Source organism: Plectropomus leopardus, chromosome 3 (assembly GCF_026936395.1).
Source record: "Plectropomus leopardus strain MGB_pleo_1.0 chromosome 3, ASM2693639v1, whole genome shotgun sequence".
Taxonomy (NCBI): domain Eukaryota; kingdom Metazoa; phylum Chordata; class Actinopteri; order Perciformes; family Serranidae; genus Plectropomus; species Plectropomus leopardus.
In genome coordinates this window covers 35734159-35752437 of record NC_142178.1, presented here as the reverse complement: position 1 = coordinate 35752437, position 18279 = coordinate 35734159, and the positions used below count along the sequence as shown (strand labels likewise).

The window sequence follows — 18279 nt, the reverse complement described above, 5'->3', positions numbered from 1 at the left end:
ACGCCCAGGCATAGTTTCTTTTTCTCATAAGAACTGTTGTGTGAGTACTCGTTGAACCATAACAATACTTTTGAACAGAGAATATACTGAATCTGTGGATTCCCTAAAATTAAAATGATTTTCGACATTTAAGCATTTCATTACATATCACTGAGATACAAGTATTCTTGGTCAATTAGGACAAAGTCAAAAGGAGGAACGAAGACAGGAGGCCTGGAATGAGAAGTTAGAGATGAAAGACAGAGGGTAAAGAGAAGCAAAAAGCTGACGACAAGAAACTAGAGAGAGCAGCGTAAAGGTGGAGAGACTCAAAAGAGAAGGAGGGGCAAGAGGTGGAAGTCAAAGGATGAGGTCACTGTTGTGGAAGGACAGCAGAAAGAGCGATGAGGTCTCAGAGAAGACAAATTCCAGGAAGATGAGGTGGCAGGAGAAGGCGAAAGCCAAGGAGAAGGGAAGGTTGGGGAGGTGAAGGACAAGGAGTAGGGTACCAGTGCAGTGCTGTTGCGCTCCCAGCGGCTTGCCAATTAGGACACTTTCTTCTATAAATACTCCAGGCTCTGCTATGTGGGTCACACCTCTCCCTTTCCTCCTTCCATCCATCCCTTGCCTCCTCCCTCTTGCTTTCCATCCATCTGTCTGTCCATCTCCATCGAGGCCCACGTTCTGTCTGACAGCTGGTGGATGGAGGCCATGGGGTGGAGCGAGGGGGATGATGGGGAACAGGACAGAGAGGGAACCGAAGTTGTGTCAGAACCTACTTAAAATGATTATTTTTTTAGACTTTCTGAAAGTTATAGGCAAGTTTGGTTTGAAACAGTACAGCAGAGCTTCTAAAGGAAACAATTTACAAAAAGTCATGACTTGCATAAGTCTACATGTTCTTGGTTTTATGCATTTTTAACTGCTCTGGGTTTCTAGGAAAGGTGTGAGGACTGTTTATGGTCCTGAAGGACTTTCTGAATGAGCCCTAGAGAACAGTATCTACTGTATACAGCCACTTGTAAGGTCAAGCTGGATGCTGCACCCATGCCAAACACTCAGATAAATAATCTCTGACAGAGATGAGACTATCGATCAGTTGGTGCTCTGGTATCCTTTACACTCTAGTGGCCACAGAAAAAGCAGTCGCCAGTTTTGGAGTGGAAGATAGAAGCTGCTATTCACTGTGAATTACTGTATTTTGTCCAGATAAAGCACTGAACCACTGAATTCCTTGCCTTTCTACTGTGCATCATCAAAACAGTTATTTAAAATATATATGCACTTGTGTGTTTGTACATGTACCCATGTGAGTTAAATGTAAGCTTGGGACAAACCTGAAGACGAATTGCTGAAATTGCACTTACTAGCGTGTGGTCTTTATCTATTTTTCAGCATAAGATACCCATACGAAAGGGACCTTTCACAGGGATATGATACGCCGCCACGCATTGTTTGTAACACGGCCAAAAGGAACCTTTTTGGATGTATGATACACCCGCTGAACGGTGTCGGGTTGAAACTCTGCCAGTAATGATGCAATATAAGTAGCACAAAGCCAAACTTTAGACCTCATTACATGTTCAACCATCCGTGCAAGCAACTGACCACCAGATTTCTTCTTCGCTTGGTTTAATCAGAGCAACAGACTTCATGAAAAGAGCACAAAGGTCAGCAAACGGTGGGTGGGAGAGGAGGTGGATGGATCTAACCAACCCTGGACTTTCACCCAGCAGCCAGGTGTTCACTTCTTGTATTACTGTAGAGAAAAACCATGATGTTTCTTCCAAAAACCAAACAATTTGCTGCAGCATCTTGGAAGGTCACCAGCAGACACAAGAGAATACCTAGAGAGTAATATGTAGATGCAGAAGTTCACTGACAAAGCAGCAATATGTGACATCTTGGGATGAGAATGTGTTGGCAAACCACACATAAAGATTGTTTCCACCAACTCGCACAGATTTTGTTTTTTAGTCTTTGACAGTCAGGGAGGAGCAAAAACCTTTCAATGGCTCTTTGCATGCAATTAAATTTCCACTGAAATGGGGGTGGATGACTATATACAGTAGAGCATGCATTTGGTCTAATTGCTGTGTCAGGTCAGTAATTGTATGTGACTGCAGCCATTTGCACAAATTGTCCCTCTGTTCTTCTTGTGTTTGTTTTCTGAGCATCGCTTCTATGTACTGCTGGATTACATAATGATTGTAAATGCGCTAACACACTGACTCTTGCACTCTTCGCTTTTGGTTCCCTATAATCTTCAGTGATATGGTAATCAAAGCTCATTGTACTGTTGCACTCACTGTAAGTCACTCTGAATAACAGTGTCAGCTAAATTACTAAAATGACAATGTAAAGTATAGATGATGACACACTCTGACAGATGGAAGTGATGCAACATTTGTTTATCAAGGCGGGATTTTCTCTATCGCTCACTCATACACATTTCCCACCTGGAAGCTTCCCAATACAATCAGTCTCTTACAAGTGGCCACTGAGCAGCTCGACTAGATTGGTTGGATGCCTTGTTGTACAGTAGCTGAGAGACCACTGCTCTTCCCTAACCACCTACAAGCCTCAAATGTTTATTCGGCAATTCCCAGCCTTCTGCCACCTTGAATGTCTATCAAATTGTTTTTACAGTCAGAAGCCTGATGATGATATAAAAAAGATTGCCAAGGAAGCTCAGAGAACAGTATCACTCAGTGTTTGTTGACTGCAGGGATCCTGATATCCTCAGCGCAATGAGGATGTGTCCTCAAACAGCAGTTATTACAAGCAAATCCATACTGAATCATACAGGACGGAAAACAGCGAGGATAAACCAGGTGATTTGCCTTTGAAAGCTGTTTGACATAAGACCTCATACCCTAATCAGTGTCTTCCATAATAAACTATATGACTGAATTCGGCAAATATTTGAAGTGCTATGTGTTGCTTCAATAGTCAAGTTCTGGTTAAGTTCGTGTGATTTAATCTACTTGGTTAGGGAAATATCATTTACATGGTTAAAGGAGCTGTATGTAACAACCAGAGTGATTTCACTGACTGACAGGCTCCATACGTATCCAATGGCAATTCAATATGCTGAATCTGCTGAAAAGAAGCTGACATGGAATGACAAAAGGCTGACAAGGGCCAAAGTTGTGGGACACACCACAAAAATAGGGTGACAGATGCTCACCAGTGGCAGAGCAATGACTGATGGCTGACCAACAACTTGGCGTATCCCTATCTTTAGGGCCAATGGAACAAAATATGTTGTAAATGTTTTCAAACTAAGCAAGAGACGGCAAAACCAGTCTTTTTGTGATGACTTCATAATGCATCCTATCCATCTATGCTGCATCAGATGTCTTCAACTAAGACATATTGCACAGGCTAAAACAAGCAACAATGGGAAACATCTGCTTCAACTTCAATGGCTAGGATGTGTCTACAAATCATTGTGATCCTTTCTGGCTATCAGGGCTGGATGATATGGCTTCAAAATGATGTCAAAATATTTTTAGGTTATATCATGATACACGATAAATAGCTCAATATTTTGAAATCTCTAAACTGCTATTTAGCACTAACTACTGCTTTTAAGATTTAAAATTATTGTATGAACTACAGTCACAAATGAAGTAGCTACTGCCATAAAATAAGTTTACATGAACTACTGTTATTATGAAGTTGAATGAAATACAGTTCTAGTAAAGTTAAATAAAGTATTGTTATAGTCAAATAGATCAAAATGGAACCTATGATATCTTTCATTTTACCTAAACCATATCCAAATGGTCCTTTTGGGTACAAGCTCCTCCTCGTTTTAATTAGGCTGGTTGGTGTCAGTGTCTTGTGCTGAATCTTGTTCAGAAATGCTTTCCAGCTTCTCCATGTTTGTTTGTTTTGGTACTGTGCATTGTGTAGACGTCCCCTCGGCCAAGTGGACAGACACCAAGTGTTATCAGATGGCGCGAACAAAATAAACTATATTGTATAATATGAAAAGTTTTTTAATTGTGAGACAATTGTGAGACGATATATTTCGTCATATTGCACAGACCTGCTGGGCCAGCAGTGCTGGCAATATGTTATTAGTGTGGATTCACTGATTTTAACTGCTTCAGAATCAAACTGACCTGATAGCATAAATAATTGCAGCAGCTTTTAAACTTTAGTTGAATAATCCCCTTCCTCAAATGACCCAAACCCATTTCTGGAACAGACAGACAGAAATGTCACAATTCATGAACACAGCTTGGTGCCACTTGTACCAACTGAAACAGTAGTAGGCCAATATTATACAGAGGATGAAAGTTGTCATTCTTTCTGGATTCTTTACACTCTCTCTTCCATCCTCTCTCTCTCTCTATCCCCAAGGGTCTTTTCGATCTCTCAGTCTCTCGCTCTCTGAGCCGTCTCACCCCGCCACCCCCACTCCTCTCTCTGGGTGAATTTGTACATGTGGTTATGTAAGGGCGAGCAGTCAGCCTTTCCTCCTGCAGCAGTACTATCAGCCGCAGTCACAGAGAGAGAGGACAGAGCCACCACCCCAATCCTTCACTACAGCATAATATAGAGGACAGGGCTTACAGTTAACTATGCCAGTGTACCTATCTGAACCAGAGAGCAGAATCTTCTCAATATTAATTTATAAATAACGACCATATATGTGTCAACATATCTGATATCCCAATGAATCCAAGTGTACTGTCAACTGATCACATGCCAGGTGAAAATTGCAGTGGGAGAAAACATTTTAGGAAATCAGTAGTCCATATAAGTTTGTCAGATTAAAAACTTTTTGGGAGGGGGATTTAATTCACAGATAATATTGTGGATTTCTATCAACCAGTGGGCTAAAGCAGAGCAACCAAGCTGTACCAACGGTACGAAATAAATAACATAAACGACGTTGCGTGGCAATACTGAAATGTCTGAAGTATCTGAAATATGCATGAGATAAAATCACAAACTAGGGGTGCATGTGTGTGAAATCCAAACAGAAACTTGCAAAGTGTCAGTTAACACTTATTTAACACCTACTACAAAATGCATCCAACAGCACCAGGTGATTGATAGTCAGTCCAAATGAAAGCTGGATTCAGCAACATTATAGCTATCGCTTCTCCTGTCTGTTATTATGCTTTTTTATTATTGATACTAGACAATTTTGCAAATCCCAAGACATGTTTAATGTCACACTAAAGGAAAGATCAAGTTCTCTGTCAATTGTTTTGGTCTATTGTCTCCTTGTATGAGATGTGTTACTTTCAAATCAACAAAGGTACTGCACTAAACAATGCAGGTTTCCTGATTTATTTGATTGAGATAATTCAGGTCTACAAAATTGGAACTTAATACACAATCTTTCCTGAAAACAAAGATGAGAGGAGGAACAACATTAACCTCAACCCACTCAGACCAGATGATGTCCTACATAAGCCAAGTTTGATGCATAGTCTCATGTCCAACACAGTTATTGCAGCGTCAAATCAGCAACAAATTCATGTCCATGTACTGTACTCACAAATGTAATATTTTAGATTACAGTTATTAGCATGACTTGTTTCCAAATGTGTTTTCAGGTTATGTCTGAGAAGAAGTGTATAAGGCATAACTATCTATGTGAGACACATTAAATATTTTTTTCAGGTTGGACAACAACAGGTCTATATGTAGTGTAATTAAAATGATGTGAAGTGTAAAACGTTTGGTTATTAGTGCGGGTACGTATAAGCCTCCATGTGTATGGTCGTGTGTATGCGTGTGTAACAGAATTACTGTAGAGTAGTACAGTGTCTGTGTTTATGCAGGGTTACATGGAAAGGGTGTGAAGTATATAACACACTGTGTGAATGTGTTTTTGTAGGTGTGTGTGTGTGTGTGTGTGTTTGTGTGTGTGTGTGTCGTATCATGCATGGAGCCCTTGAATAGGATTAGATATGGCTAACAGCTCAGCTCTGGCCCTAACTGGCTTGAACAAGGCACAGCCATCCACACACACACACATACACACATACACACACACAGTTTTTGTACTTCTATGTTTGTGAGGACCCTCATTGGAAAGATTATTTTCCTGGCCCCAACCATCACAACTTCTGTCTAACCTAACTAATAGTGGATGAAGTCGTCAGATCTTAAATTTAGCAGTACCTTTTTGACAGGTGCTATGAAGTGATGTTAATGTAGATGTGTAACATCCACATTAAAGAGCATATGATAATAGCGATTGGCAGCTATTCCAGTCATTGACAGCCGGAGACAGTATCATAAACCAGGAAAGCAATCATTTTTGTCATTTTTGTTTTTTTGGGCGGGGGCACGACCAGTGGCGCCCCTCCAGCATGTCGCGCTCTGGGCAACCTCTTATATCTCCTATAGCAAGGGCCACCCAAGACAGTATCGTATACTTCCTCCTTGTTCAGTGATGATGGAAATAAGTCGCTAAATGTTTCTCCTGTTGTGTCTTTTAAACTACGCTGCTGAGAGGGTCAGAAAAGCCGCTAAATAGCGATAAAGTAGTAGTTCTCTCCTCCCATCACCCTGGGAACTTAGATCGTCTTGTTCATTTGTTTTTGGATGTGGAAATGTTTTAGTGCATAACATCCGTAACAGTGTCCCCTACACTACAGAGAAAACACGGAAAATCTCATCAATGGCGGGGAAAGAGTTAAAAAAAGAAAAACAATGGGGTAAACCCTGCTGCTGACTGATGACATATTGTGGACTGATCTAGCAGCACAGCAGTTTGACACGCAGCATAATGCAGTGTGTGTACTACTGGAGGAGCGAAACCATGGCAACACGGGACAAATCAAAGCAATTTGTGCTTATTATTATGGGATCTATTTATTGGCCAGAAATGTTATTATGTTGTTAGTAATTATCAATATGATGTCATCAAGTCCCACTGTTGAGTAATTATCACTAACAAAACAACATAAATATAGAAAATAAACAAATAAAAATAACATCTGTATAAAATGTAATTGGGTTTTGCCAGGTGATTAGTAGAGCAATTTTATAGGAAAAAAAAGTCAACCAAGCAGTTACAATGGCTGTTAAATGGTAAAACAAGGTTGTACCGTGCATTTTTACATTGCATTATATTCTATAAACTGATCAAATGATTTTGATGTAAAATCTTTTTATTAAGAAGCCAAAGACTATTGCTGTTGCAGATGTCATAAAGTAAAAGTTTGAATATTTTCCTTTGAAATTTATTAGAGTAGAAGCATAAAATTGTTTTAAATATCTAAATACAAGTGCCCTAAAATTAGGACGAAAAAAACCCCGGAAGAATCATAGGTACAGTAATCTTAGAAAATTGAGTTACTTTACACAAGTGACTTTAAACCTATTTTTTTCTCAATGTCCAAAAAAAAACAGAGGACTTAAATATAAGGACTTAAAAATAAAATGTCCTTACTTTGCAAACATGTCCTCACAAGTAAGATCTAGCAGGGGGTCCTCACAAAGGCATATACACAAGAAAATACATGCACACAGACACACACACACATGCACACACACACACACAGTCCTGATTTGCTCTGAACACTCTGAAGTGGAAGCAGTGCGCAGTCTTGCTGTTACTATAATTAGACCACTGGATCCTCGTACACAATGCTAATACTCCGCATCGGGATGCTAGGAGACACGTGATGTCACCCACTGATGACGTCATCCGACAGTCTGATGTCACTGCAGCTATTTTTGGGGGGTCGAATTGTGACGTGGAGGCATATCACGATTTACATGAGTAATACGGTATGATAATGACTGGCAGGCTGTGCAAGCCCCTCTGTGTGTAGCTTTCACACGAAAACACAAAGAGACACTCTAACACGAGCATGTGCAAACACACATCTGCCCAGTGGTGTGTGTTTCTGCTTCCACTTTCTTTTTCCCTTTAAATAAGATCCGTTTATTTTCTAAAAATGATTCTACTGGTGAATATGCTTGTCAGCTTGACATGAACACACACACACACTCACACGTATACAGTTAGTTAGTTAGTTATTCCCCTGTAGCTGTTTTGCCAAGTTCCCACTACCACATGTTCTTTGCTGCTGGGCTCTCCCACGTGGGCGAGATGTGTGTGTATGTGTGTTAGATAAGGGTGTGTGTGAGAGAGAGAGAGCGAACAGATCATTCCTGCGTGGGTAGTATACAGTGTGTATGGGAAACACCCCACTTCGGAGTGGGAGAGTGAGCAAGTGAGTGGGTGGGAGGCTGATCGATGAGTGTGTTCACTTTGTAGCTTGTTGAGCTGATGTTTGTGTGTGTGTGAGCATGTGTGTGTGTGTGTGTGTGTGACAAAGTAATAGGGGGTTGCTGCACTGTACTGTAGTTTGTGTGTATACACTTGAGTGTGTGTCTGTGTGTGTGTGTGTGTGTGTGTGTGTGTGTGTGTGAACCCAGGGAGCTCCCATGGTGGTGTCCACCCCCGCCTCTATAATTCAGCCACAATTACAAGGCTCTCCTCTGCCGCAGCTAATGAAACCATAAGTCAGCCGAAGACACACACACACACACACACACACACACACACACACACACACACACACAACTATATAAACACACACCACTGCAGCAGAACCAACCAAGCAGCTGGACAAATGAAGGGAGGGTGAACGTGTAACAGAGAGAATGGAGAAAAAAGAGGTTTAAGAGATGGAGGAAAGAAAGGGACAGTTTTGATTAGTGTGCGTGTGTGTGTGTGTGTGTCTGCTCTGCCTCCTGTCTGTGTATTATATCAGAGCCATAGTGCACAGTACATATTGACTCACAGTACAAAGATGACAGGATGCCACACTGTGTAGCTTAACTTCCTTAATTTGCTACATAGGGGACGGCAGCCTGTTCTCATTCTGAACTTATCAAATACCACCATTTGGGCAGTGATTTCGGTGTCAGACACCAACGCCAAAAGCCAGCCTTCACAGCAATATGATAAACCAGAATCAGTTTGTTGAGCCAAACCATGATGTGTTTCTGTAAAACCTTACCATATGCTTGTGTTGCAAAAGGAAAAAAAAATAACGTAAATACAAGGTGTTTTACCAACATAGTAAGTTTATCTTGAAAACAGAAACTGTGAAAACAAGAGTGTATTTTGAAAAGACAAAGCATTTCACAAGCTCCAATGGCCTTCCAATAGGAAAAAAATCTACATGGCACTGTGTAAAAAATGACTACAATTTGTTTAAAAAATTATTAAATTAAAAATGCCATTACACCAGAGGCAATGTGATGTAGCAGAGCAACCTTGTGCATGTTTTTAAATTTCACATTTAAATAAATCAATCAAATCGATGAATACTTTTGTCAAAACAATAAATAAATTAATTTAGTACCAGTTAACATAGTCTATATGCCTCAAAACTTTCCCTAACCAACTGCATAGTCACTTGAAAACACTCAATATGCACACAGTGTAGCTGGCAGAAACCAGGCGCTACAAAGACAGAGTCTATGTAGCAGTCTAAAAACCATAGACTGTACAAATATTAGATGTAGATAGTGTGACGTAACACATTACTTTGTAGACCCCTGTTTTGAAACTTATGCATTTCAGCTGTTGTCATCTTGGTTTTTTTGGGGGGGGTTTTTTGGAGGCAGATGTGACCATATTTGGGCAAGTGCTGTGGAGGAATGTGTGTATATGACATAGAAGTTGGCGATGCTATTGGCAGACAGCCTGTCATTTAAGCCGTCTACCCTTAATGATGTATCACTGTAAGCGCCAATAAAAATGTGAACAGAGGTTTATAAAAATCCATCCCTGTAGAATATTGAGATTAGCTACAAAGACCAAAACTATCTCTGTAAAAAGTTTTATTTTTGTTATAAAGTTGGGCATTTTTACATAGGGGTCTATGAGGATTGACTCACTTCTGGAGCTTGTCTCAAGTGGCCACTAGAGGAACTGCAGTTATTGGCACTTCCATTTGGCTTCATTTTTCAGCTCTGGTGGTTGAAGAAAAGAAAAAAAATAATTTACATTCAAATCAATGGATCCTGTAGTTAAATAAATCTAGTTAATTGAATTGCCAATTAAAATAGTCTATACATTTCCAGACCCTCCATAATTAATTGCATTGTCACTTGAAAAAATTCAATATAAACACAGTGAGGCTGGCAGCAACCACACTTTACAGTCCGTGTAGCAGGTAAATAACTTTGCTATATCCCACATGACATGCCATGTTATTGCTGTTACTAATGTGTATATGCAGGTTATGATTTCCCATGATGAAATGTCAAACAGCCTATGATAATTTATATTTATGATTAACTGCTGGCCTATATTACTGGAATATCTCCAGCAACAGTGTCATTATCATTAAGATTCACTCCTCTGGATAGTTGTTTTTGTATGTACAGAATGATATAAAGCTTACCCAGCTCTCTTCTATTTTAAATTGGCATTAGTAAAATAATAATCTTCCACGGCTGCATGGTCCAACAGAGAAACATTACAACAATATTACAAATATGAAGGTAATTAGCAGACAGTTGACCAGTCCAGGGTGTACCATGCTTCTTTCCCAATATGAGCTCCCCTGGCAACCCTGTAAAGGATAAATGGATATAGATAATGGATAAATTGATGGATCCAAATAATCAACTGCTCCTCAGTTATTGATTTCAAATTTTATGACTGTTCTCTAACACAGCTTAACATCAATAGTTGCATTGTTGAAACTACAAGGGTATGAATTATAATTGTGCTGAGCCAAAATGTGATCATAATAGTTTTGTGGGGTTAGTCACTACTCTGTAGGTATTATACTGCGGGTTTAGCAGAGACTACTTTCACTGATTGCAGAACACACACACACTGTTAATGGATTTGGCACATGCAGTGGCTGAGACATCCACCAGTTAATCAATCTTCACCCTTCTGAAAACAATGGTAAGAAAATTAAGTGAAAGTGCATCACACACTGGCCCTCAAAGCATGGCATCACTTAACGTGCGTCAGTTGCTGCCTGTAGCACACAGCAGATGTGTCACACAGACAGAAGAAGGTTGATTCAACTCCACCTCCTGTCGGGAGACACAAGTAGTGATTGGTGGACCAATTATTCTCTCTGTGGTTCAGTTCCTTTGAGTTGATACCATAGACCAGACCTCGAGTAGCCCTCTCCATGCTCCAACACAGCTGATTCGAATGATCAACTCATTATGAACGTATGTCTAAAAATAATGGATAAAGCTACCATGATGCCACTCATTGGTTTCTGAATCCTGTTTTGAAGCCTCAACTTCAGCATTTTGGCCATCACTATCTTGTTTTTTTGATCCAGAAGCAACCATAAGCCTTGACAAAATGTAAACTGGTGAGTTAGAGACCAAAACTTTTTTTTGTTTGTTTGTTTGCTTGGTTGTACCAGGCTGTGAACATTGTTATTTGTGCAGTTATTTTAACATGGATAGTCTATGTGGATTGACTCATGCTTGGAGCCAACACTTCCATGATGGCTTCATTTTTCAAACATTTTCATATATCAAATCTATTAAGTTTTAATACTTTTTTAAAAATTGAAAATCTGTAATGGAAACCCACCTATTGTGGCAAGAAGCATTAGCAGTACCCTACGACAGCAAGTAGGAAATTGGGAAAAGTTGGGAATTTATGAGCTTCCGGATGTTCAACAGGCTGAGCCATTACATATGAGGCACTAAAAGAGTCATTCTAAAAGATTTGTTTGCTCATTTTGGTTCATTACTATATCTATGAGATTATGTAAGTATGAAAGAGACAGTGTCATGAATGTTTCTGTTCTGTGGGCGCAGGTGCTTTGATGTGCATTATGCACCACCAGTGTGCATTGCATATAAGTTAATTGCTCGATGTTCCTTTTGGAAAAACATTCATTGGACTACTTTTACATGCATTCCCCACAATATTTGTAACAGCATGTTATATTTGATCTGTGCAGATAACAAATCCGGACTCTCCTCTGTAAAGTATCCCTAATATTTAATTGAAACCTGGTTTGTCATCACTTTTCTTGAGCTGCATTCATGCACCCAAGTTTTAAAACCTTTAAACCTTGGGCAAATTGGTTTGATTTCCTCCAGAATCACGAAGTAAAGGCATGATATGTCACAGAAATTGCAAGAAATTCTTTAGATTTAGAAAATTATGCTTTTTTTTTAAGCTAGGGTAAAATGTCAAGAGAACTATGTATAAAATCATTACAATTAAATATTTAAAATTATTTTACAGACATAACATTTTTAAAGCATTTGTTATAGTAATTTACTTGCTTTTTATTGTGTTTTGTTTGTTTTTGTCTTCCCCATGTTTTTTGTATATATGTTTGTTTGGGAGTTTTTCAGGTAATTTTCTGTTACTTTTACTTATTTCTTACATATTTCTGGGTCATCTCTTAAGTTGCTTTCTGCCTATGTTTTTGAGGTAAATCAAGCCAAGTATCCCAGCTTTTAAAAGGGTTAACAAGGTTTTGTATGGATGACCAGGAGCCAATCTGTAGTTGGCTCAGTTTACTTCGAGACTCACTCGAGAAACACTGTAGGCTATACAACAGTAAGCACTAGCAAAGTTTCAGAACAGGCAAAGACAAAAATAAATAGCCAAAGAGCAGATTTTTTGTTGCAAGTATCTCTTTGAAGGCAGGTGCTTTGTGAAATATTTTACTTGCTAAAGTTGAAGCTTGTTGGCCTTGTGTTTACAGAGATAATCCCACATCCAAGAAGTCAGAGGTTCAATCCCTGCAGCAGCCTCTTGCATCCGCGACAAATAAAAACACACAATGCATAGACGTGTCCTCGCACCGCTGCTGCTGTTGAGTCTCATTCACTCACCTCACTCCGTCTCTCTGTCTCTGTGCCGTGATGTGCTTGGTGGCAGGGTGCGCCTGGAGGCCAGCACATTTGGTTAAAAATTCTTCCTTTTAAACTCCCTGCCTTCTGCTTAAAGCACAAGTGCAGGGAGGAATGAAGAAAGAAGGAGAGAGGGAGAGAGAGAGAGAGATTGCTCGAGGCAAAGCAGCTTCACAGAGAAGCGAGGGCCTGCAGTCTTCTCGCTTCTCCTCTTGTCTTGTCTTCTTTTTCATCCTCTGCTTTCGTTTCACTTTTTCTTTCCCATTCTTTTTTTCACTTTTATTCCTTTGTATTTTATCAATTTGAGCTTCCCACCACTGTTGCCTTTTTTGTATTGTCCTGTATTTGTACTACACCATGTTGAAAGCCAGTCACTGTGTTGCAAGCTTCTATAACAATGCACCTTTTCCCACCTATTTTTTGGAAAAAGATGAAATGTGTCATCGGGGTTTATCCGTACACTAAGAAAAATAAGAGATTATAGGTTAAAACCTTGTGACCTTAACAAAGATAAACGATGGTAAATTTTGGAGCACACAAAAAACTACAGTTAACATGAAACATGAAAATTTAGGAGTGTTTGTTCATCATGATACCCATGATGCTCTCTTCTAATGTAATTTCTTTACCTTGTAAGCTAGAATCTAGGCTGTTTAACAGCTCTGCATATTGCATTTTATGATCCCTCTGCAGATTCTTAGATGAGTCAAACAGAAATAATCAGTTGAAGAAGGTGGAGTTTTCAAACAACTCACACAGCAGTTGTTACATTATTTAGCTAACTGACCTATTGGCAGAATAAACACTGGCGTTCTGTGTTTCTGCAAACCACGGATACGCAACATTTGTATGTTATTATGCATCAGATACATTGAAAGTTTACATTTCTTTACTTTTCAACAATGCTGTGGCTAATGTGATTAGATTTGAGCACAAAAACCACTTGGTTATGGTTCAGGAAAAAAATCATTTCACTTCAGATACCTGATTTTGGTGGCACAATATCTAGTAATGCAAAGATGTTAGTGTAAATAACAACTGCTTTTGGTGGCACTGTCTAGGCTGAAAACGCAGAGATGTCTGAGTAAACAAAAAACAATCTCTGCTGCACTATTCCGGCAGGAAATGCAGCAAGGCCTTGGTAAAAAATAATAGTAAAAACAACTTATTTTCATGTTACTATGCCTGGTGGAAACACAGTGATGGGCCGCAGAAAATACCAAAATTTGGTGGCAAATAAGCCACTAGAAACAAAGCAATGATTTGCTTAAAAAATGGTTTTTGGTTTTGTTTTGTGTTTTGTTGGGGTTTTTTAGCCTGTCATGCCATTCACCACCCCTTCCACTTATGAATGGCTAAGGCAGCTCATATACTACTTTATTTCATAAATGCTGATATAATACATATGAAATGTACAAATGTAATGTAACCATGGTTCACAATAACGTACGATGCCAACATTTACTTCTGGTGACAGTTTATCAATTCAGCTGTGTAAAATTAGTTGCTGAGTTAAAAAAGGGGCCTGATTTTGAGAATATGTTGTTTTATTTTGTTTTGAAAGATTATTTTTTGGATTTTGCACACATTTCTTGAAAAATATATTTGATTAACTATGAGTGGCAAATATGCCACTGCCGTCACTGTATACTGCATATGTTGTGTGCTGAAATGCAAAGCATGACAGGTGTAACCACAGTAACTGTGACAGGTGGGGCTTAGGAAATGGTCAATAAAAAATTGATTACAGAACACAACTATGCTGCCATGTTATTATGTGCTGTCCAGAGTGGAGCATGTCCTGTGTGTGTGTGTGTGTGTGTGTGTGTGTCTTTACATCATAGAGAATCTCAGCCAGCTGTGTGTTTACCTCTAGTGACTGATAAATCAAGTGTAGTACAGGTGTGTGTGTGTGTGCAAGTGTGTGTGTGTGTGTGTCAGGAGGCATTTCCGCATACTCTGGAGAAAAAAAAAAGGTGTGTGTGTGGTTGGTAAGGGGGGCTTTCCACCTTGAAGACAATTTGCCCTGACAGCACATGTCAATGAAGAAGAGGAGATGGGGTTAAAACAAATACGATGGAGGAGGAAGAGGAGGGGGAGGGGGATCTTGGCGCAGTGCCAACTCTGAGGTCACCTTAATATTTGATCTGCTTCAGTGAAGGAACCATCACAGTCCGGCCATACTGAACGGAGATAGAGATACAGAGATGGAGAGAAAAAATTAAGAACTCAAATAAGAAAGTGAAAAGAGAAGGGGACGTATAAAAGGGATGGTATCTCGTTTGTAAGAAATACGATGAGAAATACAATGAAAGACAAGCTAGAGCGAGATACTTGTTCTTCAAAAGCTATTTTTTAGGTTCCCATTAGCAAGATAGTAAAAGTTAACTATTCATTTTAATTAAGTCTTATTTTGTTTTGGTCATAATTCCTTTTAGTTATCATAATATTGTACTCTGGAAGCATATCCCTTCAACAAATTTTGATGGGTCAAGAAACATGAGCAGCCAAGAGTTTCACCAGACTGTCTGACTCACAGTCTGGTTAAAAAGTACTACACTTGAAATGTTAGTTATAATCCCTCATTGCAAAGGAAAACTGCACACACATGCATGGCAAATGCGGTGGGTCGAAGATGAATCAGAAGATTTAGAATTCTTCCAAATATGTAATAAATCTGACCGTCTCACTGCATGTTTCTTATTTCCTTATTAAGTGATGTTGCTGAGTATAATGTTATTAAGCATTGCCTGATATCAGACATAATTATCAACTCTGTAAACTCTGAGGGAGCTGGGTCGACATTCCCTGACCCAGAGACCAAACTATCTACCTAGCATCATTTATCTCGTCCATAGTAGTCGATATTTTTGAAATAACTTCTCAGTGGTTCTGGAGCTTGACTTTTTTTGACAATGGCGTTAGTCCCCCTGCGGCACTCATTGGATCAATCAATTTTCAACCAAGCTGTTTTATGTTACCTCGCCAGACTAATTAGTCACTTCGGTAGAGTGGGTAAATGCAAAGATTCTGACCCATGCAAAATTATTACTCACAGTAATAATGGTCAAAACTTTATTTAAAAAAATCCATTATCCAATATGAAAATGGGATCATTCTTTAATCTAGACTGTAGCTAGATTCTGCAGTGTCCTCAATCCCAATGTTTGTGAAAGCTCTTTCATCGCAAGAATATTCATGAACTGTCACACTGTCGATATTTTAAGTTAAACAAATAAATATGTTAAATATATTTTTACAACATCTTCATTTTTGGTTGAATTCAGGTTGTGGTAACAGGTGACCAAAATTCAGTGTTAACACGTCTAATGCCAATGTCAACTGATGTAGAATACTGATAACAGTTGATATTGATATTTTGCTGGAATTAAACTGTCAAGTGACCAAAGTCCAGCGTCTTCCAAGCGTCTCATGCCAACAAATGGAGACCAAATTCCAGCTTAGGCAAAACAAAACTTTAGTTCTAGCGTTGTTAGACATTTAAAATATATATCATCATCCAAATTTTCATTTCATTTAAAATTTAACGTTTGTCAGATGTAAGAGTCTTTCTGACATTTTTCAAGTCTGGTACCATCAGGTTTAATTCAGATTAACCAAATTGAAAAATTCAATAGACATTTGTCAATATCAAACATGGAAAGGGTCTCCAAACACGGTAAATGTCAAGTTTTAGTGAATGAAAACACTATGCAAATGTATGCGATATTAATGAAAAACATCAAGATTTATTTTGTCTTATAAGTTGGTGCTTTTGCAAATACTGAGATGGATAGATACAAGCAGAAAAGGGAGGAATATAATATCTCTGACAAGAATTATGCAGGAAACTGTATCAGCATGCAAGCCACCAAAAGTTCAGGAATGTGGCATTGGTCGCCTCAGAAACCAGATCAAGCTCCGTGACCACGGCAGCACCATGACAACCCTGAGGCCAATCAGCAAATCAGCCACGCAGAGGGCAAACAGGCAGACAGCTGATGGACGGACTGATAGGGGAGGGAAAGAGGACGGAGACAGACGGAGAGTTAGAGAGATGGAGTGATAGAGCGATGGAGAGGGGCCTGACAGAAGGAGACGGACACGCCACACAATGGAGGAGAGATCTTTGATGCAGATAGAGAAGGGAGAGAAGAGTCAGGAAAAAGGCATTTTGCAAATAAATATATCATAATAATGTAGAGGAAGTAGTCAAGGTGCAGTATAATAAAATACACACTCTGTAAGGGTTGTTGTCGCTGTTAAGCATTGCTTGTTTTTTCCAACTGACTGCATTACTGATGACCCTTTTCTAGATGTTTTTCAAGGCATTGCATTTTCGTCTAACCTCCAACATACCTGAGAGGGATTTATTTCTAATGATTTAAAGGTTTTGCATGCCTGTGAGCCATCTATTGGTGGGTAATTTGTGCTACTGGCAATTATAAGTATATCTATAACATGTGTCAAGTTGTGGCAGTTATGAGAATTACAATCTTGATATGTCTGTCCAGGTGCTGTTCGAGCCTCCAGTATCTTCCCCATCCTGAGTGTGATCCTTCTCTTCATGGGGGGGCTGTGCATCGCCGCCAGCGAGTTCTACAAGTCACGCCACAACATCATCCTCAGTGCCGGCATCCTCTTCGTCTCTGCAGGTACGAAGGGAAGGAGAGGTGGGAGGGATGGTAGAATGAGCAGAAGGTTTCAAGGTGAAAGTGCGGAGGTCTAAAAGTGAGGAGGGTTCAGGGAGAAGGGTGAAGAATTTAGAAAGAGTGAAATAGAAAAATGAAAAGGTAGAATAAAGATCCGTGTGGGTGAGAGAAAGGATGAGCAGGAAGGATGAAGGGTAGACGTATAGCCTGTTGGAAGTACTTTAGAAGAAATGATGGAAGGCACCTTCAGAAAATCGATTTTCTCTTGCAATCAGCATATTTCTTTTTGGCTACTGTCAAATGAATAGATGGAAACAGATACAAAATTGGACAGACGACAATACAAAGATGTTATCTTTAAACCTGCAATCATTGATTTTTGGGTCATTTGAGGGCAACACAACAAGCTGTAACACTGACATATTGCCTATCACCATATAAAGTTAATAGGGCTAACGTGTTACTAAAGCTTATAGTATTCATTCATCATGCAGTCAGGGGGTGATACGTATCTAACTGGTGTCATGTTTCTGGCTACCTGATGAATGTAAGTCCCCTGCTCTCACTTTCTTTATGTTGTTTTGTCTTCACCAACTCCTGAGGGAAATATCTGGCTCTTTAGCTTGTTAATGTAGTGGAGCATTTAGCAGCTCGTTGTTAACCTTGTCTTAAAGCAGGGCTATTTAATTGCAAGTTCAATTGGGCCAGATTTCAAAAAAAGGGAAAAAAAATAAAGATGGGCCAAACATGTTCAGCTGCCTGTTCAATGTTTTAGCTTTTGGTATTGTAA

At 39.4% G+C, this 18279-nt stretch overlaps 1 protein-coding gene across 1 annotated transcript in view; it reads left to right on the top strand.

Annotated features, from left to right (window-relative positions):
* cacng2b (calcium voltage-gated channel auxiliary subunit gamma 2b) overlaps nucleotides 1-18279 on the top strand; it is a 74014-nt gene that overhangs the window by 50020 nt on the left and 5715 nt on the right. Inside the window, exon 3 of the mRNA XM_042485675.2 lies at nucleotides 17352-17492. Coding sequence (XP_042341609.1) covers nucleotides 17352-17492 — 141 coding nt within the window. The remainder of the gene's footprint in view (nucleotides 1-17351; nucleotides 17493-18279) is intronic.